The sequence below is a fragment of the Leucoraja erinacea genome, chromosome 28 (genome assembly GCF_028641065.1).
Source record: "Leucoraja erinacea ecotype New England chromosome 28, Leri_hhj_1, whole genome shotgun sequence".
NCBI classification, from domain to species: Eukaryota; Metazoa; Chordata; class Chondrichthyes; order Rajiformes; family Rajidae; genus Leucoraja; species Leucoraja erinaceus.
The window spans coordinates 12,733,287-12,760,952 of NC_073404.1; the positions used below are offsets into that span (position 1 = coordinate 12,733,287).

General features: G+C 48.0%; 2 protein-coding genes across 2 annotated transcripts in view; both read left to right on the top strand.

The window, feature by feature from the left end:
* LOC129710614 (large neutral amino acids transporter small subunit 4-like) overlaps nt 1-700 on the top strand; it is a 29,217-nt gene extending 28,517 nt beyond the window's left edge. The window contains 1 exon segment of the mRNA XM_055657752.1: nt 398-700. Within this exon segment, the coding sequence (XP_055513727.1) occupies nt 398-559 (162 nt within the window). The 3' untranslated portion in view covers nt 560-700.
* Nucleotides 701-11,348: 10,648 nt separating this feature from the next.
* pitpnab (phosphatidylinositol transfer protein, alpha b) overlaps nt 11,349-27,666 on the top strand; it is a 59,971-nt gene continuing 43,653 nt past the window's right edge. The window contains exon 1 of the mRNA XM_055657753.1: nt 11,349-11,422. Within this exon, the coding sequence (XP_055513728.1) occupies nt 11,403-11,422 (20 nt within the window). The 5' untranslated portion in view covers nt 11,349-11,402. The remainder of the gene's footprint in view (nt 11,423-27,666) is intronic.

Below are 27,666 nucleotides of genomic sequence, written 5' to 3' on the forward strand. Positions count from 1 at the left end.
GGGGGTGGGGTGGGGTGGGGGTTGTGTGGGTGTGAGTTGGGGAGGGGTCGGGGGGGTGGCTGATGAGGTGTGGTAGGGTTGGGTTTTGGTGTGGGGGGGGGGAAGGGTGGCAGGTGTGTGGGTGTGGGTGGGGGGTTGTGTGGGGTGGAGAGAGTAGTAGGTGGGGTGGGGAGGTGTGTGTGGAGTCGGTTGGGGAGGGGTTGGGGTGGGTGGCTAGTAGGGTCGGGGTTCAGTGGGGATTGGGGTCAGGTGGGGGGGGTTGTAGGGCAGGGGGTGGGGGTTGGGTGGGGGGGGGTGGGAAGGTGAGGTCGGGTGGGGGGGGAGGTGTGTGACAGGGAGGATGAGGCTGTGGTGAGGAGTAGGTGCCCAGGGCTGACTGTGCCTCCTGTGTGTGCAGGTGAACATTGGTCTGCTGGGAGTCAGCATGCTGGGCTTCTCCCTGCCCGCCTACCTCCTCTTCTACCGCTGTCAGCTGCTGCGGCAGAAGGCCCAGCGGGCAGAGGACGCCAAGCTCTTCATGAAGATCAACGGCAGCTCCAAGCACGAAGCCTTTGTGTAGGGCCAGGCTCTTTGACCCCTAACTCCATCTGCACGGCTCCCAATGAAACTACGCAGCTGTTGGCGACTGAGACCCTCATCTGGAAACCACATCTTTATTGCACCAGTTACTCACCTTATTTATGGGGGGGGGGGGGGGCAACTTTACCCGCCTTCTCCCTCAAACCTATTGGCCAAAGTGACAGCACCTTTTGCACCTGTCACCATCCTTGACCACAGCTGTCCTAAGGTCAAGGTGGCAGCACCTCTTGTACCCAATGCTGGTCTTGCCAACAGCTGTTGTGGGCCACGGTGGTGGCATCTCCTGACCCCATTGGCGTCCTTGCCCACAGCCACCCTGGGTCACAGTAATGGCATCTCTTGTATCTGCACCGACCTTGCCCCGACCTGTCCTGAGCCAAGGTGGCATCGCCTCTTAATCCTCTTGAACCCTTCTCCGTCCTTGCCCTCAGCTGTCCACTGACCAAGGTGACTCACTGTATCTCTTGTACCCGTCTCCGTCCTTGCCCACAGCCATCCTGGGTTGTCCGAGCAACGCCGGCCAAGTCTGGGATTCGGACCAAAGAATTTCATTCCCTCCATCAGAGTCGTACGGCACGGAAATAGGCCCTTCGACCCAACTCCTCCATGCAGACCAAGATGCCCCGTCGAATCTACTCCCACTTGCCAGCGCTTGCCCCACATCCCTCTGAACCTTGCTCACCCATACAGTTATCAGAGGTTTCCAGTAGTGTCTCTCTTGCTCCCACAGTTCTGCTTGCACTCTCCCTCCCCCAAAGAGGACACGGCTCGCCTGGTCCGCAATATTCACCCCACCAGCCTCCGGAATCCAGCATCCCTCCGACATTCCCACCACCTTCAATGTGACCCCAGCACCAGGCACTTCTTCCCATCCCCACCCCTTTCCACAAAGAACACTCCGTCCACAACTCCTTACTCCACCCATCTGCCAAACCCCCCCCCCCCCCCCCCGACCCGTATCCACCTATCACTTGCCCCGCTTTCTTCACCCTCTCCATCACCTCTTTCCCAGCTTTCTCGCCTCTACTACAGTCAGTCTAAAGAAGAGCCCCGACCCAAAACTTTTTCTGCCAGTTCCTTGCATAAATGCTGCCTGACCTGCTGAGTTCCTCCAGCATAGTGTTAATCTCAGCATCGCAGCGTCTGCATCCAGTGTCTCCGGGGATTGTCTGGCAGTTCCTACCTCCGCCACCAGAGGGCAGGGTTGGCACAGCTTGACACTGTCCAAGTGTCCAAAGCTCAACTTGTGCCCAGTGCCCAATGTCCAACAACCAGTGTCCAGGGCTCCCTCAGTGGCCACAGCTCAGCCTCTGTCCAGTATTAGGTGCTCTTCCCAGTGGCCAGAGCTACCCCCCCACCCCCTCCCCCCATGTCCAGTGGCTATGCTGAGTGGTGGATTCTGTCTGTGCCCAACCCTGGCTACACCCTTACTCCCGTGTCCACTGACTCCCCGCCCCCCAACCCCCGGGCAAGCCTGCCTGTAGGGGTGAGCTCCGTCTGTCCACCCCCTTCTCTCCTCGGGAGTCTGCAGCTTCCAGCATGGTGAAGATACTCTCGGATCTCCCCCACGGTACTCCAGCAAGCACGTGGGGTCCCCTCTCACAGACTGTCAGTGCCCGAGGAACCCTCCCTGCACCCACAGTCAGACTCTCCCGCCTGCCTCCAACTTCCAGCCCATCTCCAGGGATCCAACACTGTGATCACACACTCACACTCACACTCACACTCACACTCACACTCACACTCACACTCACCTCTACAGCATTAGAGATCAAGGAATAACCCCAGAGATGGTCTTGTTGGAGCAACTTGGGGCATGTGTTGTGTTAAAGAGGAGGTCTCCTCTTTAAAGGGGCAGTATTTGTTAAAGAAGAGGCAAAATCTCCATTGGAGGGGGCAATGTATTGTATTAAAGGGAAGGTTCCTCATTAAGGAGGCAGTATTCAGTGTTAAAGGAGAAGTCGCTTCCATATGGGGAGCAGAATGCAATGTTAAAGGGGAGGTTCACCTCCAGCAAAGGGTGGGGAGGAATAGATTCTTTCTTGGCCTGCCTCTGGACAGGATGGAGTGACGGGAGGGTGGGGGTGGGGGGGGGCACACACATACACTCTCTCCTCATAATATTAGGGCATTACCAGAAAACCCCTCCACCCACCGTTCACAGCCGGCCCTTGCAGCCCTGGGTGAGGCAGGCTCCAGGGACACGCTCCCACCCTGCTCCCGACACCGCACCCTCACATCGCACAGCGGAAGGAGCACAGAGGTCCCACTGAAACGTCCTTGGATGAACCGTGGGGACCGACCGGGAGGGAGAGCCAAGGTCACGGTTCAACCCTCGTCTTATTGAACAGCAGGGAAGTCGAGGGGCCGAGCGGCCGACTACTCCAAATGCTTTTGATCTTTGATAAGAGAGATCCCTGTATCCTGGAACTCTCTGAACGATGACTGCATCTCTCAGGCAGAGAATTGACTTCTCTGCTCTCTCAATCATTTGCCTGTTCTATAAATGTGTATATATTGATTATCCAATGTACTCTTATGTACGCTGTTAATTTTTATCTGGTTATGCATTCTATATTAATAAACTTAAAAGATTCACACACACAAACGAGCTGAGCTTCAACCCGATCTTTGTTTTGGGTGGTAGAGTGGTTTTACGGGCCAGGGTTAGACAGCGATGGGGGAGAGAGAGATGGAAGGAGACAGAAACATAGAAGCATAGAAAATATGTGCAAGAGGAGGCCATTTGGCCCTTCGAGCCAGCACCGCTATGCATTGTGATCATGGCTGATCATTCACAATCAGTAACCCGTGCCTGCCTTCTCCCCATATCCCTTGATTCCGCTAGCCCCTAGAGCTCTATCTAACTCTCTTTTAAATTCATCCAGTGAATTGGCCTCCACTGCCTTCTGTGGCAGAGAATTCCACAAATTCACAACTCTCTGGGTGAAAAAGGTTTTGCTCGTCTCAGTTTTAAATGGCCTCTCCTTTATTTTTAGACTGTGGCCCCTGGTTCTGGACTCCCCCAACATTGAGAACCATTTTTCCTGCATCTAGCTTGTCCAGTTCTTTTATAATTTTATAAGTTTCTATAAGATCCCCTCTCATCCTAAATTCCAGTGAATACTAGCTCAGTCTTTCCAATCTTTCCTCATATGACAGTCCCGCTATCACGGGGATTAACCTTGTGAACCTACGCTGCACTGCCTCAATAGCAAGGATGTCCTTCCTCAAATTAGGAGATCAAAACTGCACACAATACTCCAGATGTGGTCTCACCAGGGCCATGTACAACTGCAGAAGGGCCTCTTTACTTCTGTACTCAAATCCTCGCGTTATGAAGGCCAACATACCATTAGCTTTCTTCACTGCGTGCTGATCCTGCATGTTTACTTTCAGTGACTGGTGTACAAGGATTCCCAGGACTCGTTGCATTTCCCTTTTTCCTAATCTGACACCATTGAGATAATAATCTGCCTCCTTGTTCTTGCTGCCAAAGTGGATAACCTCACATTTACCTACATTATACTGCATCTGCCATGCCTCTGCCCACTCTCTTAACCTGTACAATTCACCCTGCAGCCTCCTAGCATCTTCTTTGCAGTTCACACTGCCACCCAACTCTGTGACATCTGCAAATTTGCTCGTGTTACTATTAATCCCATCATCTAAATCATTAATACATATTGTAAATAGCTGCGGTCCCAGCACTGAGCCTTGCGGCACTCCACTCGCCACTGCCTGCCATTCTGACAAGGACCCATTTATTCCTACTCTTTGTTTCCTGTCTGCCAACCAATTCTCTACCCATGTCAATACCCTACCCCCAATACCATGTGCTCTAATTTGGCCCACTAATCTCCTGTGTGGGACCTTATCAAAGGCTTTCTGAACGTCCAGATACACTACATCCACTGGCACTCCTTCATCCATTTTTCTTATTACATCCTCAAATTCCAAAAGTTTAGTCAAGCAGGATTTCCCCTTCATAAATCCATGCTAACTTGCTATCCATGCTATCTGTACCCCCCTATCGGTCCCCCGTTCCTGCCTTCTCCCCATATGCCCTGACTCCGCTATCTTTAAGAGCCCTATCTTAAGAGCCCTATCTAGCTCTCTCTCGAAAGTATCCAGAGAACTGGCCTCCACCACCCTCTGTGGCAGAGAATTCCACAGACTCACAACTCTCTGTGAGAAAAAGTGTTTCCTCGTCTCCGTTCAAAACTGGCTTACCCCTTATTCTTAAACTGTGGCCCCTAGTTCTGGACTCGCCCAACATCAGGAACATGTTTCCTGCCTCTAGCGTGTCCAAACCCTTAATAATATTGTACGTTTCAAAAAGATTCCCTCCCATCCTAAATTCCAGAGTGTACAAGCCCGGCCGCTCCATTCTCTCAGCATATGGCAGTCCCGCCATCCCGGGAATTAACCTTGTAACCCTGCGCTGCAATCCTTTGACTGCTATCCAAATGCACTGTTGTTACTTTATTAATTGACTCCAGCATCCTCCCCACCACCGATGTCAGGCTAACTGGTGTATAATTCCCAGTTTTCTCTCTCTCGCTCCTTTCTTGAAAAGTGGGATAACATTAGCTACCCTCCAATCCATAGGAAATGATCCTGGATCCTTAGAACATTGGAGAATGATCACCAAAGTGTCCACGATTTCTAGAGCCACCTCCTTGAGTACCGTGGGATGCAGACCATCAGGCCCTGGAGATTTCCCTTCAGTCTACCCAATACTATTTCTCGCCTAATGCAAATTTCTTTCAGTTCCTCTGTCTCCCTAGATCCTCTGTCCTTGACTACGTCTGGTAGATTGTATATTCCTTAGTGAAGACACAACCAAAGTACCTGTTCAACTCTTCTGCCATTTCCTTGTTCCCCATAATAATTTCACCTGTTTCTACCTTCAAAGGACCCACATTTGTCTTTACTAATCTTTTTCTCTTAACACATCTAAAGAAGCTTTTACTATCCTTCTTTATATTCTTGGCTAGCTTACCCTTGTACCTCATCTTTTCACCCGGTATTGCCATTTTTGTAACCTTCTGTTGATAGTTGATTCCCAATCCTCTGGCTTCCCGCTACTCTTTGCTATGTTATACACCTTTTCTTTTAGTTTTATTCCATCCCTAAATTCCCCTGTCAGCCACGGTTGCCTCTTACTCCCCTTAGAATCTTTCTTCCTCTTTGGAATGAAATGATCCTGCATCTTCTGGATTGTACCCAGTAGATGACTCGGCCAATGACGCTGGCAGTTGCCGAAAGAAATCGCCAAGTGGGACAGACCCTCAACATGGGCAGAACCTACACAGTAAACGGTCGGGCGTTGTAGAGCAGAGGGATCTCGGAGTGCAAGTACATACAGTAGTTACTTTAAAGAGGCATCACAGTTAGACAGACCTGCACTCCGAGATCCCCCCAGGACCTGGCTGAACCGACCCGACCACCTGTGACCTGCGCCAGATACTGGCAGAACGACATTTGAGATTGCAACGGACTCCAAGAAGAAGAAGTTAGAAAGAGTGGTCAAAAACGCTTCTGGCGCATTGGCCTTCATTAGTCAGCATATTGAGTATAGAAGTTGGGAGGTCTTGTTGCAGTTATATGAGACATTGCTGAGGCCACATTTAGAGTTATGTGTACAGTTTTGGTCACTGTGTTATAGGAAAGATCTTGTCAAACTGGAAAGGGTACAGAGAAGATTTACATGGACTGTTGCCAGGGCTCGAGGTCCTGAGTTATAGGGAGAGGTTGACCAGGCTAGGACTTTATTGATCCAGGTAGATGTGTGATGTTATAGAGGTGTATAAGATCAAGAGAGGAATAGATGAAGTGAATGTACAGAGTCTTCCCTGGATAGGAGTAAAGAACCAGAGAACATAGATTAAAGGGAAAAGATTTAATAGGAAGCTGAGGGGCAACTTTCTCACTTGGGTATATGGAACGTGTTGCGGGTAAAAGACATTTGAACAGGTACAGGGAAAGGAAAGATGTAGGATAAGGGTCAAATGCAGGCTGGTGGGACTAGTGTAGATGAAGCATCTTGGTCGTTGTGGATAGGTTGGGCCAAAGGGGCTGTTTCAATGCTGTATAACTCTGTGACTCTAGTTTACTTGGCATCGTGTGCAGCATAGATATTATGGGCCGAAGGGCCTGTTCCTGTACTGTACTGTCTAGATGTTCTATTTAAAACAGTGAAAAGAAAAAGATTGTTCAAAACAAGCGGGACAGGCAGCGTCTCTGGAGAGAAGGAATGGATCGAGAAGAAGAGACCCTTCTACTCGACCCGAAACGTCACCCATTCCTTCTCTCCAGAGATGCTGCCTGTCCCGCTGAATCATTCCAGCATTTTGTGTGTATCTTCAATTTAAACCAGCATCTGCAGTTCCTTCCTATACAAATTGTCCGGGAATTAAGAGTCAAGAGTGTGTAACTGTCATAGTTGCCAAGAACTAACAATGAAATTCTTACTTGCAGCAGCATTACAGGCCTGTAAAGTGCAATACACACGGATAAATATAATAATGAAAAAATCAAGAACAGTAATACTAGTGCACCAAAAAAACAAAGTCCTTAATGCAACCGAAGAGACTCAGTGGAAGCCCAAGAGTCAAGAGTTTTTTATTGTCACATGTCCCAGATACAACAATGAAATTCTCACTTGCAGCAGCACAACAGAATATGTAGTTTGTAGTTGAAGTTAGTGTTGTGTAGTGTTCAAGAGCCTGATGCTTGCTGGAAAGAAGATATTCTTGATCCTAAAAGGACAGAAGGGTGTTGCAGTAACTCAGCAGGTCAGGCAGCATTGACATGGAGAACGTGGATAGGTGACGTTTCAGGTCAGGACTGTTCTTCATACCTTGAACCTTCTTGAAGCTGGAGGTCACGATTTTCAAGCTTCTGTACCTTCTTCCCGATGGTAGTGAGATGAGAGCGTGGCCAGGGTGGTGCGGATCTCTGATGATCTTCAATGGTCCAATGGTCCTTTATTGTCACGTAATGCACTGCACAGTGAAATTCCTTTAGCATAGTTCACACAAGCATAAGCGTTTTATGCCATTTGCAAAGAGAAAAAGTCCAAAGTTCACAGTCCGGTCCCGTCCACATGCTGGAGGTACTGGAGCTCCCTGAACCGACGTCTCCCTCTCCTCGCCCGACCACCTTTGTGTCCCGGCCGGGGGTGCCTCCAGCAGCCGACCGTCAAGGCGCTGGAGGCAGTTCCTCTCCCACTGCTCTCATCCGTCATTACCAGGGATTCCCCCCTCCTCGACTCTCTGACCTTCGGGGCCGAGATCAGCCACTTCCCCGAGCTTTCCCCTGTGGGTCCTCGTTGATGGTGGCGAGCCAGGCTGCCACCGGACTTGGCCATAGGGCATCCTTTCTGAGAAACATAGAAATTAGGTGCAGGAGTAGGCCATTCGGCCCATTCGAGCCTGCACCGCCATTCAATATGATCATGGCTGATCATCCAACTCAGTATCCCGTACCTGCCTTCTCTCCATACCCCCTGATCCCCTTAGCCACAAGGGCCACATCTAACTCCCTCTTAAATATAGCCAATGAACTGGCCTCAACTACCCTCTGTGGCAGAGAGTTCCAGAGATTCACCACTCTCTGTGTGAAAAAAGTTCTTCTCATCTCGGTTTTAAAAGGATTTCCCCCTTATCCTTAAGCTGTGACCCCTTGTCCTGGACTTCCCTAACATCGGGAACAATCTTCCTGTATCTAGCCTGTCCAACCCCTTAAGAATTTTGTAAGTTTCTATAAGATCCCCTCTCAATCTCCTAAATTCTAGAGAGTATAAACCAAGTCTATCCAGTCTTTCTTCATAAGACAGTCCTGACATCCCAGGAATCAGTCTGGTGAACCGTCTCTGCACTCCCTCTACCAATAATGTCCTTCCCAGATGTACCAAAACTGTACGCAGGTAGTAAACTGCAGTAGACCTCCCTGCTCCTATACTCAAATCCTTTTGCAATGAAAGCTAACATACCATTCGCTTTCTTTACTGCCTGCTGCACCTGCATGCCTACCTTCAATGACTGGTGTACCATGACACCCAGGTCTCGCTGCATCTCCCCCTTTCCCAATCGGCCACCATTTAGATAATAGTCTGCTTTCCCGTTTTTGCCACCAAAATGGATAACCTCATATTTATCCACATTATACTGCATCTGCCAAACATTTGCCCACTCACCCAGCCTATCCAAGTCACCTTGCAGTCTCCTAGCATCCTCCTCACAGCTAACACTGCCCCCCAGCTTAGTGTCATCCGCAAACTTGGAGATATTGCCTTCAATTCCCTCATCCAGATCATTAACATGAGGCAGTAATCCCATCGATGGCCAGTACCGGTGATGGACTGTGCAGTGTCTCCCCACCACTCTCTGTTATTTCCTTCGTTCTGGTGCATTGGAGTTAACAAAACCAGGCTGATGTGCCACCAGTCAGTGCCCTCTCGACCCAACAGCTGTAGCAGTTTGGGATAGTATTTGTTGACGTACCGAATGTCTTCAATCTTTAAGGAGTCGAGGAGGGAAAGGATGCGGAGGCTGCAGTTACACCGCACACCAGCAGTGGGCAGCACCTGGTAGTCTGGGCCCCTTTGGTCTGGGCGGCTACACTGATGGATCTCTCCTCTCCTCTCCTCTCCTCCACTCCTCCACTCCCCTCTCCTCTCCTCTCCTCTCCTCTCTCCTCTCCTCTCCTCTCCTCTCTCTCCACTACTCTCCTCCCCTCCCTCTCAACTACTCTCCTCTCCTCCCCTCCCAAGAGGAGATCCATTGCTGGGGTGGGATTAGGGTTGTGTAGGCAGTTTTTCCTGAACCTGTTGCTGTGGGACTTCAGGCTTCTGTACCTCCTGTCCGATGGTAGCTGTGAAAAGAGGGGACGGCCCGGATGGTGGATACCCTAGATGATAGATGGCACCTTCTTGAGGCAGTGCCTCATGTAGATGCTGTTTGATGGAGGGGAGGACTGTGCCTGGGATTGACCAGCTGAGTCCACCATTCTCTGCAGCCTTTTGCGTTTTGGATGTTGAATTGCTGTACCAAGCCATGATGCAATCAGTCAGAATTCTTTCTGTGGTGCATCTGCAGACGTTTGTGAGAGTGTTGGATGACATGCTGACTCTATTTAAAGATCTACCTGTCAACCTGTTTTGCCACTTTTCTGGAATTGTGTACCCTGCACCCCTCAGTCTCTCTGTTCCTCAACATTCCTCACTGCCCGATCATTTAGACAAGACAAGATAAGATAATTTATTGTCATGTGTCCCAGATAGGACAATGAAATTCTTGCTTGCTGCAGCACAGAATATTGTACGCATATATACAGATCAGATCAGTATGTCCATATACTATAGAATCTATATATACACACACATAAATAAACAGATAAAGTGCAATAGGCTGTTATAATTCAGAGTTTGTTTGAAGTTGTGTTTAATGGTCTGATGGCTGTGGGGAAGCAGCTGTTCCTGAACCTAGATGTTGCAGATTTCAGGCTCCTGTACCTTCTACCCGATGGCAACGGAGAGATGAGTGTGTGGTCAGGATGGTGTGGGTCCTTGATGATGTTGGCAGCCTTTTTGAGGCGGCGACTACGATAGATCCCTTCTAGGGTAGGGAGGTCAGAGCCGATGATGGACTGAGCAGTGTTTGCGTTTTGCAGCCTTTTCCGCTCCTGGATGCTCAGGTTGCCGTACCAAGCCACGATGCAACCGGTCAGCATGCCCTCTACTGTGCACCTGTAGAAGTTCGAGAGAGTCCTCCTTGACATACCAACTCTCTCCGTAATCTTCTCAGGAAGTAGAGGCGCTGATATGTTTTCTTTATGATTGCATCAGTGTTCTGGGACCAGGAGAGATCTTCGGAAATATGCACACCCAGGAATTTGAAGCTCTTGACCCTTTCCACCATCGACCCGTTGATATGAACGGGACTGTGGGTCCCCATCCTACCCCTTCCGAAGTCCACAATCAGTTCCTTGGTTTTGCTGGTGTTGAGAGCCAGGTTATTGTGCTGGCACCATTTGGTCAATCAGTCGATCTCACTTCTATACTCTGACTCGTCCCCATCAGTGATACATCCCACAATAGTGGTGCCGTTGGCGAACTTGATGATGGAGTTATTAAGGAAGTCCTGCCCCGGTTTGTCGAACTAAAATGCAAACCTTGTGTTTACCCGAATTAAACTCCATCTGCCATTCCTGGGACTATTTGCCCAGTTGATCAAGATCCATAGTAATCTTCACTGTCTGTTATATCACGAAATGTAACATTATCTGCAAACTCATTAATCATGCCTTTGACATTATCACACACATTGTTAATGAAAACAACAGATAAGAGTGGACCCAGCACTAATCTTTGTGGCACATCACGTTATGGGTCATGGACACAAAAAGCTGGAGTAACTCAGCGGGTCAGGCAGCATCTCCGGAGAGAAGGGATGGGTGACATTCAGGGTCAATACAATACAATACAGTTTTATTCGTCACATTGCACAAAAAGTGCAAGTGAAACGAGACCCTGCTTCAGACTGTCTAATCTGCGATGTCCGCAGATGCCCAGCCTTGCCCCCAAACACGTTGCCACTGAAGGCTGGCGGTCCCCACCCACCCAGAGCGGAAGGTGCCGCTTTAAAGCCGCCTGATGGGGCAGTGTGACGTCAATGGGTCATGAATAATCAATGAGGCGTTGATGGCGCCGGCTGGCGCGGCGGTGACGTCAGGACGCAGGTTGGCCGGGTGATGACGTAGTGCCGCCCCTCCCCCTCAGTAGCGGCGGCGGCGCGAGGCGAGCGGGAGGAGGGAGCATGGTGTTGCTCAAGGAGTTGTGAGTGAGGGGTCTGGTCCGGGGCGGGGGACAAGGGGGGAGGGCGGGCGGGGGACAAGGGGGAGAGCGGGGCCCAGGGGGAGAGCGAGGGCCCAGGGGGGGAGGGAGCGAGCGGGTAGGTGGTGCTCCTGCTGCTCAAAGAGTTATGAGTACGGTGGACGGGGCAGAGGGGGCCAGGTGAGGGGGACAGGACCAGCAACGGAGAGAGTGGGCCCTGGAAGGAGGGGCAGCGAGGTAGATGGGGGCAGAGAGAGAGAGAGTGAAGAACCCGGGGGAGAGGAGGAGCGGGGCCCCCGGCTGCTGAGAGAGGGAGTGGGGGGGCTGGGTCGTGGAATTGGGGAGAGAGGGTGCGAGGGGGGAGGGGAGGGGAGGCCTGGGGAGGGGATAAGAATGGGCCCAAGGACAGGGAGAAGGGCAGAGAGCCACCTGGACCCCACATCCTCGCTGCTCCTCTTGGTCCTTTCTCTTCTCCCCTTTTGCCCCATCTCCTGGACCTTTCCCTGCTCCCCCAGACCTTCCCCTGCTCCCCATCACACAGTCCACCCCCTCCCTCCCCCCTTCTCCCTTTCTCTCTTTCTCCCCCTTCTCCCTTTCTCCCCCCTTCTCCCTTTCTCCCCCCTTCTCCCTTTCTTCTCCCTTTCTTTCTCCCCCTTCTCCCTTTCTCCCCCCCTTCTCCCTTTCTTCCCCCCTTCTCCCTTTCTCCCCCCCTTCTCCCCTTTCTCCCCCCCTTCTCCCTTTCTCCCCCCCCTTCTCCCTTCTCCCTTCTCTTTCTCCCCCCCCTTCTCCCCCCTTCTCCCTTTCTTCTCCCTTCTCCCTCCCCCCCCTTCTCCCCCTTCTCCCCCTCCCCCTTTTCTCGACCCCCTTCTCCCTTTCTCCTCCCCCTCTCCCTTTCTCTCCCCCCTCTCCCTTTCCCCATCATCACCCCACAATGTCCCAATACCACCCCATCCCCATCTCCTGGATTGCCTCCCCCCCCCCCCCCATAACATTCCCCCTCGTAACACATCCCTCCCCCCCCCCCCCCCCCCCGGTTACATTGTGAACCTTGCCACTGGCAGGGTGGAGTTTGAACTTACTGCACCTGACCTATCTTTTACTCCCTTACATTCTTCCCCACCCCCCCCAACCCCCCACCTCATGCTGACCCTAGCACACACCCCTGCCCCTTATAACCATCCTATTTTCCTTTCCCTGCAATTTCCAGTTCAAATACCACGCCTGTCCCACGTTTCAGGAATTTGTTATGTTATGAAGTTATAGAAGTCTTGGTCTGACGTTCTCTGCAATCCTTGTCCCCTCCTCGCTGATTAGTCAATTTAGAATCAGTCAGGATTAATATTCCTTTCCACGTGCTGCCCTACCCACCCACCCCCCCCCCGCGTTACACTGTGAACCTTGCAACTGGCAAGGGTGGGGTTTGAACGCTGCACCTGACCTATCTCTTACCCCTCCCTTTCAGTTCTTGCTTCAGTCTGCATTCACGTGCAGTTTCTCAGTCATGTGTCAATTTACGATGTTATTCAGGGGTGTTTTCTGGAATAAGGGCAGGTTGTTTGTGTGCAAGTGTGACCAGCTGTACCCTCTCCCCCCCGACCCTCGCTCATCCTCCCTCCCAGGCTGACTTGCGGTCTTTGAGAATAATTTTCATTTCCCATCGCTAATGTGCCCTTTAATGAATGTTCAATAACTTTCAGAAGTGAATTGAATGAATAGAGAGAGAAATTTTGTTGTTGGGTGATATGCTAAAGGAACCATGCAGAAACAAGGAACTGCAGATGTCTGTTAATAGACAATAGGACACAAAGTACTGGAGTAACACAGCGGATCAGGCAGCAGCTCTCAAGAACGTGGATATTTGACGTTCCGCTTCGAGATCTTTCTTCGGACTGAAGAAGGGCCACAACACAAAGCGCCATCTATCCATGTTCTCCAGAGCTGCTGCCTGACCAGCTGAAATATTCCAGTGCTTTGTGTCCTATCGTAAACAAACATATTGTGCAGTGAGGTAGCATTGGCATGGCAGGCTGAATGGTCGCATCTGTTGCAATCACTGCTGCGGGGGGGGGATTATTAATTGTGGATCTGTTCTGATGTTTTATACCGAAATGGAGGTTGAATTGGTTTGAGTTTGGCCTCTGCATTAAACCCTGAGACTCCAGCATTTTGTGGCCTGTGTAAGAGCAGGCTGCGCTGAAGATTTCCTCGTGAGTGGGCAGTTTTTTCTCATGCCAGCATTTCAAACATTTCAGCAAGGAGAGTAAAAGACTCTGTGGAGTCTCGACTGAATCCTCTTGTCAAGTATTCGTGCTCAGATATTTCACCTGCACTGATAGAGGTCCTGTCAAGGTTGTGATTCATTGATGTGATGCTGTGGGCAGGGGAAGGTCAGAAAAGAAAATAGTTTGCCGGCATTCCTAGCATCTGAAGTTGCTTTAAAACATTTTTATTTAATCCTGTCTGTGGCAAGATGCTTGGTTCCTCTTGAAAGCTCTCCAAGGATTAATTCATTGCTTTGAGCCACATGGCTGCATTATTCTGCAGATATTGAGTCATACTTTGCAATATTCACACAAAGATTATTTCCAAGAAGTCTCCCTGTTGCGCCAGATATTTGGGGCTCACGTTTGTGTATCTGTGATGCATGTTGTCTTGGTAACAGGAAGCAGGACTTTGAACTGTAACATGGTGCATTGTTCTGTAGCGGTAATTATCCAACTTTGTCAAGGCTTTATTTTCTCCTGCCTCAACTGTGGTCTCACTTGCGCTGAGCAGTAATTGACGACCAATTGATCTAAAGATTGGATGTGGTCAGTGATTAAATCTGAAGATTTGTTGAAATCAGTTCCAACACTCCCTGGCCCACAATCCAGCCGTGTCCTTCACAGAACAACCACGGTGAGAGAAAAGGTGGTACGGTATCTTTGTTTGTGTAGCGGCAGTCGTATGACAGTGTGGTGAGAGAGGGACAAGGCACAGAGGTCACAAGGTTTCCTGTTGGGGGGGGGGGGGGGGGAGAGAATTGACTGTGCATTGTTCTTTGGGACCAGCTGGTTTCTGATCCCACACCACACACACTGAGTTGCGTTCAACCATTAATCTGAAGAAGGGTCTCGACCCAAAATGTCATCCATTCCTTCTCTCCAGAGATCTGCCTGTCCCTCTGAGTTACTCCAGCATTTTGTGTCTACCTTACGTTAAACCATTCATGTCTTTTCCCTTTCCTAACTGTGATCTTGTCGGATCTGTGCTCTCCAATGCATGCCCGATGTGCCTTCCTGCTATAATCACCATGTCATTAGCTGTCATGTCTTCAATTCTCTGCCCAAACCTCATTCAGCCAAATTGCTTTCTCTTTTCAAGCTGTAAACATTTTTGCTGCTGCTCTGTGGTGTCAGATTATCTCTGATTACATTCCTGTAGAAGAACATTGGGCTACTTTCCTCTAAGGATTTGTGCTCCTCCTTCAATCTTGCACTCCGTATTAGTTAAGGAATGTTGTTGATGGCAGGTTGGGGAAGTAGCCAAGGTTCTGAGTGAGGAGCTGGACACTAGTTCTAGTCTTTGAATCTTCATCTATTACTGAACTGCCCCTACTCTGTAGGTCCAGAGTATTTCACAGTAGCCACTCGTGCTGTCCTCCAACAACCCGTGCCGTTATCCAGCAATTGACATGCTCCGGCAGTTCCACACCCTACTGAGTTCCACACCCTACTGAGATGCAACGTCATATATGTTCCCTGCAAGTAGACTTCCCCGTGTTCCACGTGTACATGCAGTGTGTGACATTGCAGCCCCTGTTCCAATATCTAACGGGGCTGTTCCTTGTCTTCTGGCTCCACTTCACACCCACCATCCTCATCTTTGGACACCCTGTTCGTAGGGAAGAGGTTAAAGCCGAAGATGTCCAGGTTGGCTTGCTCCTAGGCCTTGCCATCTGCGAGTCAGCGCAGTAGGGGCAGTTCAATGAAGTACTGTGGGCCCACAGAGTACCTACCCATCCAAGAGCCCCCCATCACAACACTCGGCATTACAAGTTGAGAGATGTGCTCAACTGGTACTGTTCCCAGTGTTAGTGACAACGTTACTTTTCTTACAATGTTGCAGTGCTCAATAGAGACAGGCATGCACCTGGTAGCTCTGTATCCCAGTGTTACCCAACAACAGATCTGTACCCACCCTCCTGTACCCCAGTGACAGACCTGACCCCACCAGTACTGTACTCCAACGTAATGCAGTGTCAGACCTGTCCCTGGTACTGTCTTGTCTAATATAGTAACCAACCTTTTCCCACCAGATCTGTGCTCTGGCACTGTGTAGTTGGGGGTGTTCTCTCTGCACACACCCAGGAAGGTACAGGTAGACGTATAGAACCATATTGCTCGCTGAGTGGAGATTTTCACACCCTCGGTTTCAGTTTTCTTATTTGCTAATGCCGGAACCGCAGGAGGCTGCAAATCCTTCCAGGTCTTTAAGGAGTCTCACCTCCCTGCTCAAGTTCTTGATTAACACGATGCTTCAGTTATGTTTTATGAACTGGGTTTGTAAACATCATATAATGTGGCAACTTTCTCTACAAATCTGTCTGCTTGGGACCATTATGGCCAGAGTGGTTGGTGTAAGACCCTGGTAGTGGGAGGGAGTGGATCTGAGGATGATTTTGTTAGTTCTACAGGATGGAAAAAGGCCATTCGGCCCGCTGTGTCCACGCTGACCATCAATCACCCGTTCACACCATTTATGTTATCCCACTTTCCTCATCCACAGCCTACACACACACACACACACACACACACACACACACACACACACGAGTCAATTATATAGGGGCCAATTAACCTACAAACCACCACCATTTGATGATGTGGGAGGATACTCATGCAATCACGCAGTTATATTGTGAGGGTTTGCGTGGACGAGGACAGTAATGTTTAACGTTCACCTCAACTGTCTGAAAGTGGATCCTTAAAGGATGAAATGATTGAAAGATGCAGAGTGGAAGCAGGCCCTTTTGCCCATGCCAGCTATTGACCACCCGTTCACACTAGTTCTATGTTATCCCACTTTCTCATCCACTCCCTACACAATAGAGGCAATTTACAGAGATCAATTAATGTACAAACTTGCACGTCTTTGTGATGTGGGAGAAAACCGGAGCACCCAGCCGAAGCCTATGTGCAAACTCCACACAGACAGCACCCGAGATCAGATTCGAACCCGGGCATCTGACGTTGTGATGCAACAGCTCTACCAGCTGTGCCACTGTGCCAGCACAAATCTGGAAATGAAATTGTCAGCATCAGTGAAAATGAGCATGAGCTTCCCATTTTACCCGCCTTCCATTAAACTGAAGTCCTCCTCTCTCAGGGAGATATAAAAGATTTCATGGCACTGGGTCAAAGGAAAGCAGGTCAGGTGCCTGGCTAATATTCATCCCCCAACCAACACCACTAAAATGGAGAAACTTCGTTATCCTATTGCTGGGTGTGGCAACCTGAGGTGGTGAAAGTCATGATGGGAACGTCGTTCTCCAGTCATTCTATCTGGCTGCACCCTTTTATTTTTCCATAACTTGCCCAGCACTTTCATTTCTGCTGGTGACAGGCATGGTGCAAAGCTCTTGAGGAACTGACAGCTGTTTTTCGAAATAGATTGTCGCCACGTCACCTTCCTTTGCGAATGGCAGGGGTTTGATTTTTTTTTCTCTTTTTGGTTTCTTGAAACCACCTATTTGAATCCTGCGTCACTTCTTCTGTTGCCAATAGACAGCACAGTGGTGCAGCACAGCTGACCCTAATTTTGACAATGACCTTGGGTTGTCTATGTGGGTTCCCTCTGGGTTTCTGCTTTCATATGCTGGTGGGTTGATTAGCTAACGTAAATTATATCCAGGTTAGGTGGATGACAGGACAATAGGTTGAAGTTAATGGGCTAGTAAGTGGGTGACTGGGACTATGGGTTTGCACTGAGATCTGGCATACATTCTTCAGCAAATGGCAGCTTCCTATGTCATGCGATACAAGCTGTTCCGTACACTAACGCTAAATTCTTCTCTATCACTTTAAGAGGCTGTCTATTGGAGAGGATTGCAGAGGAAACTGTGTTTCTGCCAAGGTTTACAGGTTGAGTCATACACAGAATCTATGGTGTGAAATTCTTGGCCTGCTGTTTTTTTTCCCCTTTTCCTGCGAGTTAAATTGTAAGACAACTTTGCAATGTGCCAGAAGAGGTCTGCTTCTGGCACCTGCTGCGGGCACTGATGGTAACAAGCCCCAGTCCACAGCTTCAGATTGTCCTCTGGACATCTGCTCTAACCCAGCCCTTGGGCGGAGGTGCCGTTCCAAAGAGAGCTGCCTACCAGCAGACTCAATCCCTGCTTAAATCAAGGCCACAGAATAACCACCGCTTGCTGAGTATGCGCCACCGGTCTCTGATTCTCCCTCACCACTCTTCACCTTTCTCTGCCTGTGAAAAGAACAATTGCAGTGAGTGCAGAGATTGAGGCGAGCCATTACAATAGTCATAGAACACGGAAACAGGCCATTTGGCCCAACTCATCCATGCCAACTGTGCCAATCTAGTTCCATTTACCAGTATTTGGTCCTCTAAACCTTTCTTATCCATGTAACTGTCCAAACGTCTTTTAAATGTTATCACAGTGTCTTCCATAATGTTTGGGACAAAGACCCATCATTTATTTATTTGCCTCTGTACTCCACAATTTGAGATTTGTAATAGAAAAAAGTCGCATGTGGTTAAAGTGCACGTTGTGAGATTTGAATATAGGCCATTTTTATGTTTTGGTTTCACTGTAGAAATTACAGCAGTGTTTATACATAGTCGTCGTCCCCCCCCCTCCCCCCTGTTTCAGAGCACCACAATGTTTGGGACACAGCAATGTCATGTAAATGAAAGTCATGTTTAGTATTTTGTTGCATATCCTTTTCATGCAATGACTGCTTAAAGTCTGCGATTTATGGACATCACCAGTTGCTGGGTGTCTTCTCTGGTGATGCTCTACCAAGCCTGTATTGCATCCATCTTTAGCTTATGCTTGTTTTGGGAGCTATATTCAATTAGGTTCAGATCGGGTGATTGACATTGCCACTCAAGAATTGACAATTTTTTAGGTTTGAAAAACTCCTTTGTTGCTTTAGCAGTATCTTTCGGATCATTGTCTTGCTGTAGAATAAACTGCCAGCCAATGGGTTTTGAGGCATTTGTTTGAACTTGAGCAGATAGGATGTGTCTATACACTTCAGAATTCATTATGCTACAACCATCAGCAGTTGTATCATCAATGAAGATAAGTGAGCCAGTACCTTCAGCGGCCATACATGCCCAGGCCATAACACCCCCACCACTGTTTCACAGATGATGTGGTATGCTTTGTATTTTGGGCAGTTCCTTCTCTCCTCCAAACTTTGCTCTTGCCATCACTCTGATATATGTTAATCTTTGTCTCATCTGTCCACAAGACCTTTTTTCCAGAACTGTGGTTGCTCTTTTAAGTACTTCTTGGCAAACTGTAACCCGGCCATCCTATTTTTGCAGCTAACCAGTGGTTTGCATCTTTGCAGTGCAGCCTCTGTATTTCTGTTCATGAAGTCTTCTACGGACAGTGGTCATTGACAAATCCACACCTGAAGAGTGTTTCTGATCTGTCGGACAGGTGTTGGGGGGTTTTTCTTTATTCTAGAGAGAAATCTTCTGTCATCAGCTGTGGAGGTCTTCCTTGGCCTGCCTGTCCCTTTGCGATTAGTAAGCTCACCAATGCTCTCTTTCTTCTTAATGGTGTTCCAAACAGTTGATTTTGGTAAGCAGAAGGTTTGGCTGATGTCTCTAACAGTTTTATTCTTGTTTTTCACTCTCATAATGGCGTATTTGACTTTCATTGGCACAACTTCTTTACTCAGAGAGTGGTAGCTGTGTGGAATGAGCTTCCAGTGAAGGTGGTGGAGGCAGGTTCATTTTTATCATTTAAAAATAAATTGGATAGTTATATGGATGGGAAGGGAATGGAGGGTTATGGTCTGAGCGCAGGTATATGGGACTAGGGTAGATTATGTGTTCGGCACGGACTAGAAGGGTCGAGATGGCCTGTTTCCGTGCTGTAATTGTTATATGGTTAACTTTGGTCCTCATGTTGATAAACAGCAATAAAAGTTTCCAAGGGTGGTAGAAAGACTGGAGGAAAGACTAGGTGCTGAGAGCTCTTATACCTGCATTAAAGAGGCAATTAAACACACCTGAGCAATTACAAATACGTGTGAAGCCATGTGTCCCAAACATTATGATGCCCTGAAATGGGGGAGACTATGTATAAACATAGTTGTAATTTCTACATGGTAAAACCAAAATGTATAAAAATAAAATCTGACATGTGATTTTTAAAATTTTTTTTTCTATTACAAATCTCAAATTGTGGAGTACAGGCACATAAATAAATGACGGGTCTTTGTCCCAAACATTATGGAGGGCACTGTATTATGTCTGCCTCAACTATTTCATCTGGCAGCTCGTTCTATATACTCACCATTCCTCTAATGTATTCCTCTCTCACTTTAAATCTATGTCCTGTAGTCTTTGATTCCCCTAATCTGGGGGAAAAATTTGTTTTCACCTTATCTATGCCTCATGATTTTATACACGTTGTCAGATCATCATACAATATAGATCAGTAGAGATGTGTAGGAAGGAACTGCAGATGCTGATATAAACCAAAGATAGACACAAAAAGCTGGAGTAACTCAGCGGGACAGGCAGCATCTCTGGAGAGAAGGATGGGTGATGTTTCGGGTTGAGACCCTTCTTCAGACTAGTTAGGGAAAGGGATAAGATCAGTAGAGCACAGGAACAGAGCCCTCGGCTCACAATGTCTGTGCCAAATATAATGCCATTAGACATTCCATCCCTGCCTGCACGTGATCCATATCCCTCCATTCCCTGCATATCCATGGGGGGGCCGGGGGGGGGGGGGGGGGGGGGGGAGTGGTGGGTGGACAAGGACGTTCTGTCTCTATCCATAATTTTATAAACTTCGGTCAGGTCTCTCAACATGCATTCCAGAGCACAATCCAAGTTTGTCCAACCTCTCTATGTAACCAATGGCACCTAATCCAAGCTAATTGAGGGTGGCCAATGACTGAGCATGAGTGGAGCCAGCCAGCCCGTTTCTGTCTTTAAAGGTTTAATTATACCTCTGAAATCTTGTAAAGTTCTTGGATGTGATCAACATGACGTGATAGTTGCCAAAGTTCTCCTCCACATACCATTAATGGTCATCGCTCTGGAACTGGCTCGCGCTTGTTTACTTTGACCCATTATTTATTCTTCATGTCTGCACAGTTCTCTCCAAATAGGCTGCGAGACGGTCCACTTATCACTGGGCCCAGGATGCCAGAAACGAGAACAGCTGCGTCTGCTCTTTAAAAAGGAACGGTTTACAGGAATTTGTGAGGACCTGGCAACAGTGTGTCTCAGTGGTCGCTTGACAAAATGTGTAGCAATGGTGTCTTGGGCTGACTGGTCACCTATGTGTGTAGCTCCAATAAACACTAAGGGCGGCACAGTGGCGCAGTAGTAGATTTGTTGCCTTACAGCGCCCGCGACCCAGGTTTGAACCTGACTATGGGTTCTGTCTGTACGGTGTTTGTACATTCGCCCCGTGACCTGCGTAGGTTTTCACTGGGTGCTCCGGTTTCGTTTCACACTCCAAAGATGTGCAGGTTTGTAGGTTAATTGACGGTGAAATTCTAAATTGTCTCTGGTGTGTGTGTAGGATAGTGTTCGTGTGCAGGGATCGCTGGTTGACGTGGACTCGGTGGGCTGGAGTGGCCTGTTTCTGCTCTGTAGCTCTAAACTAAACTAAACAAAAGCAGAAAATATTGGAGCAACGTAAAGCCGGAAAGGTGGCGACTCTTATGTACTACCTCAGTATAACCTGGTATCCTTACACTTGTACTTGTAGTTGTGCCTATCCAAAAGCCTTTTAAATGCTGCTGTTGTGTATGCCTTCACCACCATCCCGGCCAGCTTGTTCCACGCACCCACCAGTTTCTTTAAAATAAATAAGCTTGTCCCACACGTCCCCTCTCAATTTTGTCCTTCTCACTGTAAACCTGTGCCCTCTAAATGTTGACATTTCCACTCTGGGGAAAAGGTTCTGGCTGTCTACCCTATCCATGGCTCTTGAAATTTAATATATTTCTACCAGGGAAAAATGTAGGGATGGGTCCGATCCAGAGCAAGTGCAGACATGTATAGCAGTGGTGGTACGACCACATCAAAATGCCAACATGGTAAGGATCTCGGAAGATCTGCAGGAAAATCTTAACTCTAAAATAGATCTTAATCTCTAAACTAAAGTTGGAGAGTGTGCAGCAGGACGGTGGAAGGATCTGGAGACAAGGATGAGTGTAGGTTTACTGTGCACGGGGAAGGGTTTCATTGCTGGGTTAGCTGAAGTGGGGTGACCTGGGCAGCATGGGAGGTGAAAATGGGTGGTTTGATTCTGCTGAAGAAAGAATACTAAAGGTCATTGCCAGTAAAGGTTTCTGTTTCAGACATTTCTCAGGGTGGAAAAGTGAATTACTTGAAGCTAAATGGTAAGAGGGAGAAAGTTTAAAGATAATGTGTGGGACAAGTTTTATTTTTACAGAGAGATAAATGCCTGGAACGTACTTCTGAGCGTGGCCGTGCAGGCAGATATTAAAGAGGCTTTTGGGTAGATACACGGATATGGATTGCGTGCAGGCAGATAAGATTAGTTTAACTTGGCAACATGTTCGACACGGACATTGTGGGCTGAAGGGCCTGTTCCGTTGCTGCAGCTTTCTACGTTTTATGTCCAAACTTTAGACAGTTGCTACAGAGAGAGGTTGAGCCCGTTGGCTGGGGGTCGACATGGCTGGGCAAGACTTTAGCAGATTTTCTGATAATCAGATGGTTGAAATTTCAGATCATCTAATACCAGCTCTCAGACAAAAAGATGACGATCTAGAGGCAGTGGAGGGATCAAGTGCAGCAGGAAATTGTCTCATTTTTGAAGGAAGCTCTAACTTGAGTTGCCCCAGCCCCTGGAGCATTTGACAGGACAATCAAACACAGAAAAGTACAGTACAGGAATGTGCACTTCAGCCCACAATGTAGGTAACAAACATAAAGCCAAAATAGACACACATGCTGGAGTAACCGAGCGGGTCAGACAGCATCTCTGCAGAAAAGTAATAGGTGACGTTTTGAGTCTAAACCCTTTTTCAGAAACCCTACTCCAGCATTTAGTGACTATCGTCAGCATAAACCAGCATAAGCAGTTCCTTCCTACATGCATCCGCCTGGCCAGATGATTCATATCCCTTCATTCCCTGCATAACCATGAGTCTAAAAGTCTCTTAAACACCCCTAGTGAGTGGGATGGGACTAGTGTACAGATGATTGCTGGTTGGTGTGGACTCGGTGGGCCAAAGGGCCTGTTCCCACACTGTATCTCTAACCTAAAACTAAACATGGCAAGACACCTGACTACGGGTGCTGTCAGTGTGGAGTCTGCACGTTCTCCCTGTGACTGCGTGGGTTTCCTCTGGGTGCTCCAGTTTTCTCTTACATACCAAAGATGTGAGCGTTTGTATATTAATAGGGAGTTTGAAGGGATTTGTAGATTAATAGTTTGCATGGAAAGTGGGGTAACATAGAACTAGTGTGAACGGGTGATTGATAGTCAGTGAGGACTCAGTGGGCCAAAGGTCCTGTTTCCAAGCTGTACCTCTAAACTAGATATACTAAAGCAGAAATGTAACCCAGATTCACGAGGCTGCTTCCTGTGTTTGCAGATATTTGAACTGAGGAGATATTGAGTAAGCCAGTCAATTATTCCTTGGAGAAATGAAAGACTCCCTACTTGAAATGTTGCCTATTTATTTTCTCTCCAGATGCCGCGTAACCCACTGAGTTCCTCCTGCACTTTGCTCAAATTCCAGCATGTGCAGTTCCTTGTGTCTCCATTTGTACTTTCAGTTTTGTGCAGTGTATTCAGTGTTCATTACACAACGCTGTATAGGAACATGATTGCGGCCCTAGTCCAATGAAGGGTCTCGACCCGAAATGTTACCTATTCCTTTTCTCCAAAGATGCTGCCCGACCTGCTGAGTTACCCCAGCACTTTGTACCTCTGATTAGGAACATGGTTGGGTGAAGAGTTAGGAGTGGCCTGATTGAAACAAACAAAATTCTTGGAGACTAAAGAGGGAGTGAAAACTTGGACTTCCCTTGGGTGAGAAGGTCATAACCTAGTGATCACTCTCTCAGAATAAGTGGTAGACCATTAATTATTGAAATGGGAGTCTTTCAGAAGATGCGTGTTCAGAAGTCTCATCTCAAGAGGGCAGCTGAGCCTCGCTCATAGATATTTGAATGGTTTGTCGACTAAAAGGATATGGGAATAGATCAGAAAATGGCATTAAATAGATCAGCCATGATCTTGATGACAGAGAAGGCTTTAGAAGACAGATTCCTGATCCTATTTCTTAAGTAACTGTTCCACAAATCCAGCTGAATACATCATTCCAATCCACTCAATAGACTTTATTTTCGCCAGGAACAAAGGGATATCAAAGCAATGTTGGTGAATGGAGGCACAAGGAACTGCCGATGCTGGAATCTGTGCTCCCTCCTCCCCCCACCCTGGTGTGCATCTATTTCTCTCTCTGTCTCACCCCTTCTGCCCCCAACTCCCTGTCCCCTTCCACCTATATCCCACCCTCTGCCTTTTAATTTCACTCTTCTCTCCTTATCTGAGACCCTTTTGTCTCCTTTTCATCTCTAGGCTTTGTCCACTCATCTGCTAATCAAACCACCTCAGCTGTATCCACCTATCAATTGCTAGGGTTTGCCCCACCCCTACATCTCTTCCAGCTTTCTCCCCCCCTGACTAAAGTCATGGTCAACTCAAAATGTCACCTATCCATGTCCTCCACAGATGCTGCCTGACCCACCGAGTTACTCAATCACTTTGGATGGAGTCAGCAGACAGATCTCATTGTCGACCATTCCAGCTTCTCCCCACAACAGAATCCCCACTGTTAGCAGTATAATCAACCAACAGGTGATGCATAGGCTTCTTATGGCACAGGAGGCGACCATTCAGATCTTTATGTCCTAGTTATAGCAATCTCACCGTTCCCATTCTCACACCCTTTCTCTGTAGCCCTGATGATTATTTTTTAGATGCTTGTCCACGTCTCCAAAAGGTCTCCCTGACCAATTCCTCTATCCCTGCAGACAGACAGTGCGGTCATACACACTCCTTGTGCACGAGAGGTTTTGTTCACATCCCCTTTTTGACCTGATCTTTGTGGCTCTGATCCTGGACCCATCCGCCAGTGGGGAAGCAGCTTCACTGTCTCCTCTGAAAACCAGGGTTAACCTTGCACCCATCGCCCATCATCATCCTCTGCTGCCGATCAAGCCACCAGTGTCTCCATTTTAATATTATTTCTAAGCTCGCACTTCTCTGGAGCTCTGAGTCGATCTGTTCTACCACCGACGAGGGACCTTGGCAACTTTCCGAAGGCGTGATCGGTGGTGGGCCCAGTGATGTCGCAGCCTGACTGGAAGGCTGTGTCGGTGACTGTGCTTCCATTTTCCTCCTCCTCCTCCCACCAACACTGAGCAGGTTCAGATCCGTTTTTTGTCATGTACACCAGGGTGCAATGACATTCCTTTTTCACATGAGGAAATGATAGATACAGCAATAAATACACCAATGAAAAATACAACAGCGATCCTCGTTCGGCTCTGCCTCTGGTGTATAAACACTGGTGCTCTTCTTGGTATCAGTTGATATTGCTGTTGGTTTATTAATGTTATGTGCACCATGGTAAAAAGAAAATCATTTATTAGCTTGCTATCCAATTAAATCATACTATGATCATACTAAACATGAGAAGAATCAAGCCATACAGGAGTGCAACAGGCAGTGTAAAAATAAAAATACCAGACTGCAGAATATAATTTACTGTTATAGCATTACAGTTCCAGAGAAAATGTCTCTTGTCCACAATGAGATAGGTTGGAAGATCAGGGCAAACTGTCCACTAGACATAACAGAGGAAGAAGCTGTTCCTAAGTCTGGTGGTTGGTGCTTTCAAGCTTTGCATTTCAATTATATTGGTGTCTCTCAGTGTGATTGTGTGTGTGTGTGTATGTCTGTGTATGTCTGTGTCTTGTCTCGGTCGTCTCTTGTGTGGTTTCCTACTGATGTCCAAGTCCCTGAGATTTTATGTTTCCATGGAGGTGCAATGTTTTAAAAAAGTGGGATTTTATCTTTTTAAGTTTTGCTGATCTCGGGCTCTTTTTCTTTATATAATGTGCAACCTCTCAGTAGTACACTTGATTTTCCTGCTTGCGTTTTAGTTCCGCTGGCTGCTGGCCAAGCGTAAACCGCCTAAACTTGCTGAAATCAGCAGCAATATCCTGTTTTTTCTCGGCAGCCGAGGACCATTGGCATGAATCAGGGCGAGCTGCTGCTCCTCCCAAATGTTTCACTGAGGGAGAGGTACCTCTGTGCCTGAACCAATGCAGCTAAGGATGTTGTGCGTTCTTCCCAGATCTGCAATAGGCAGTGGCTGGGGCAGGAAGCAGGGCCGTGGCTATCAGCTGTGAGTAATGAGTAGTGGGAGCTTTAGAGATACAGCATGGAAACAGGCGCTTCAGCCCACTGAGCCCATGCTGATCATGTTTTATGTTACCCAAATTTTATATCCACTCCCTGCGTACTAGGAACCAGTTAACATATAAACCTGCATGTCTTTAGGATGTGGGAACAAGTCTGCACACGGTTACAGGGAGAACGTGCAAACTCTCACAGGCAGCACCTGAGGTCAGAATCGAACCTGGGTCTCTGCCGCTGTGGGGAAGCATCTCTACTAGCCACTGTTTTTTTTAGAATGCAGCTTCTCCTTCAGAACAAATGAAATGCAGCAAATGCTGAAACTGAAATGAAAGCAGATGTTGAAGTTGGCAGGTCAGGCAGCACCTGACTTGCCAACCTGCCAAAGCCATGAATAGTGAAAGTCTTGGATAGAATGGATGTGGAGAGGCTGTTTCCACTAGTGGGAGAGCCTAGGACTAGATGTCATAGCCTCAGAATTAAAGGACGATCCTTTGGGGGAAAAAGATGAGAAGGAATTTATTTAGCCAGAGGGTGGTGAATTTGTGGAATTCTTTGCCACAGAAGCCTGTGGCTATTTGGATATTCAATGGATAATTTTAAACTAGAGATAGGCAGATTCTTGATTAGTACGGGTGTCGGGGGTTATGGGAAGAAGGCAGGAGAATGGGGTTAGGAGGGAGAGATTGATCAGCCATGGCGGAGCAAACGATGGGCCGAATGGCCTAATTCTGCTCCTATCACTTATGACCTGTTGTGAGAGGAACAGAGCATTTCAGATATGTGACCTTGAATCAGAACTGTCTTGAAAGGCAATTAACCTGAAACAAACAGTGTGCTTCTCATTGCCAAAGCAGGGGGAAAGGCATAGTGGGGGAGGGAACGCATTGGCTGGGTCGGTGGTGGAGGCAGATACAAAAGAGGCATTGAAAGAGGCTCAGATACGCACCTGGAAGTGCAGGGAATAGAGGGTTATGGCTCATATACAGGCAGATGACATCGGTTTAACTTGACGTCATTGATAGACATAGTGCTAGAGTAACTCAGTGGGTCTGACAGCATCTCTGGAGAAAAAGGTTGGGTGATTTGTGTTGGGGGACCCTTCTGACCCACTGCGTTACTCCAGCACTTTGGGTCTACCTTTGGTATAAACCAGCATCTGCAGTTCCTTGTTTCTATAACTTGACAATGTGTTGGGCACAACCATTGTGGGCCGATGGGGCCGTTCCTGTGCTGTACTGTTCTATATTTAGTCTGTAATGTTCAGGCTCTATAAGGATCTGGTAAGGATGTATTTGGAATATTTCTGAGGAAGGCTGTGCTGGCTCTGTAGAGGGTCCAGAGAAGGTTCACAAGAATGATCCCAGGAATGTGTAGGTTAGCCTAGGATGTGTGTTTGTCGGAACTGGGCCTGTACTGGCTGGAGTTTAGAAGAATGGGGGGGGGGGGGGGGGGACTCATTGAAACATACAGAATTGTGAAAGGCTTGGATAGAGTGGATATGGGGAGGATCCCATATAGTCTCAAAATTAAAGTACGTTCTTTCAGGAAGGAGATGAGGAAAAATGTATTTAGTCAG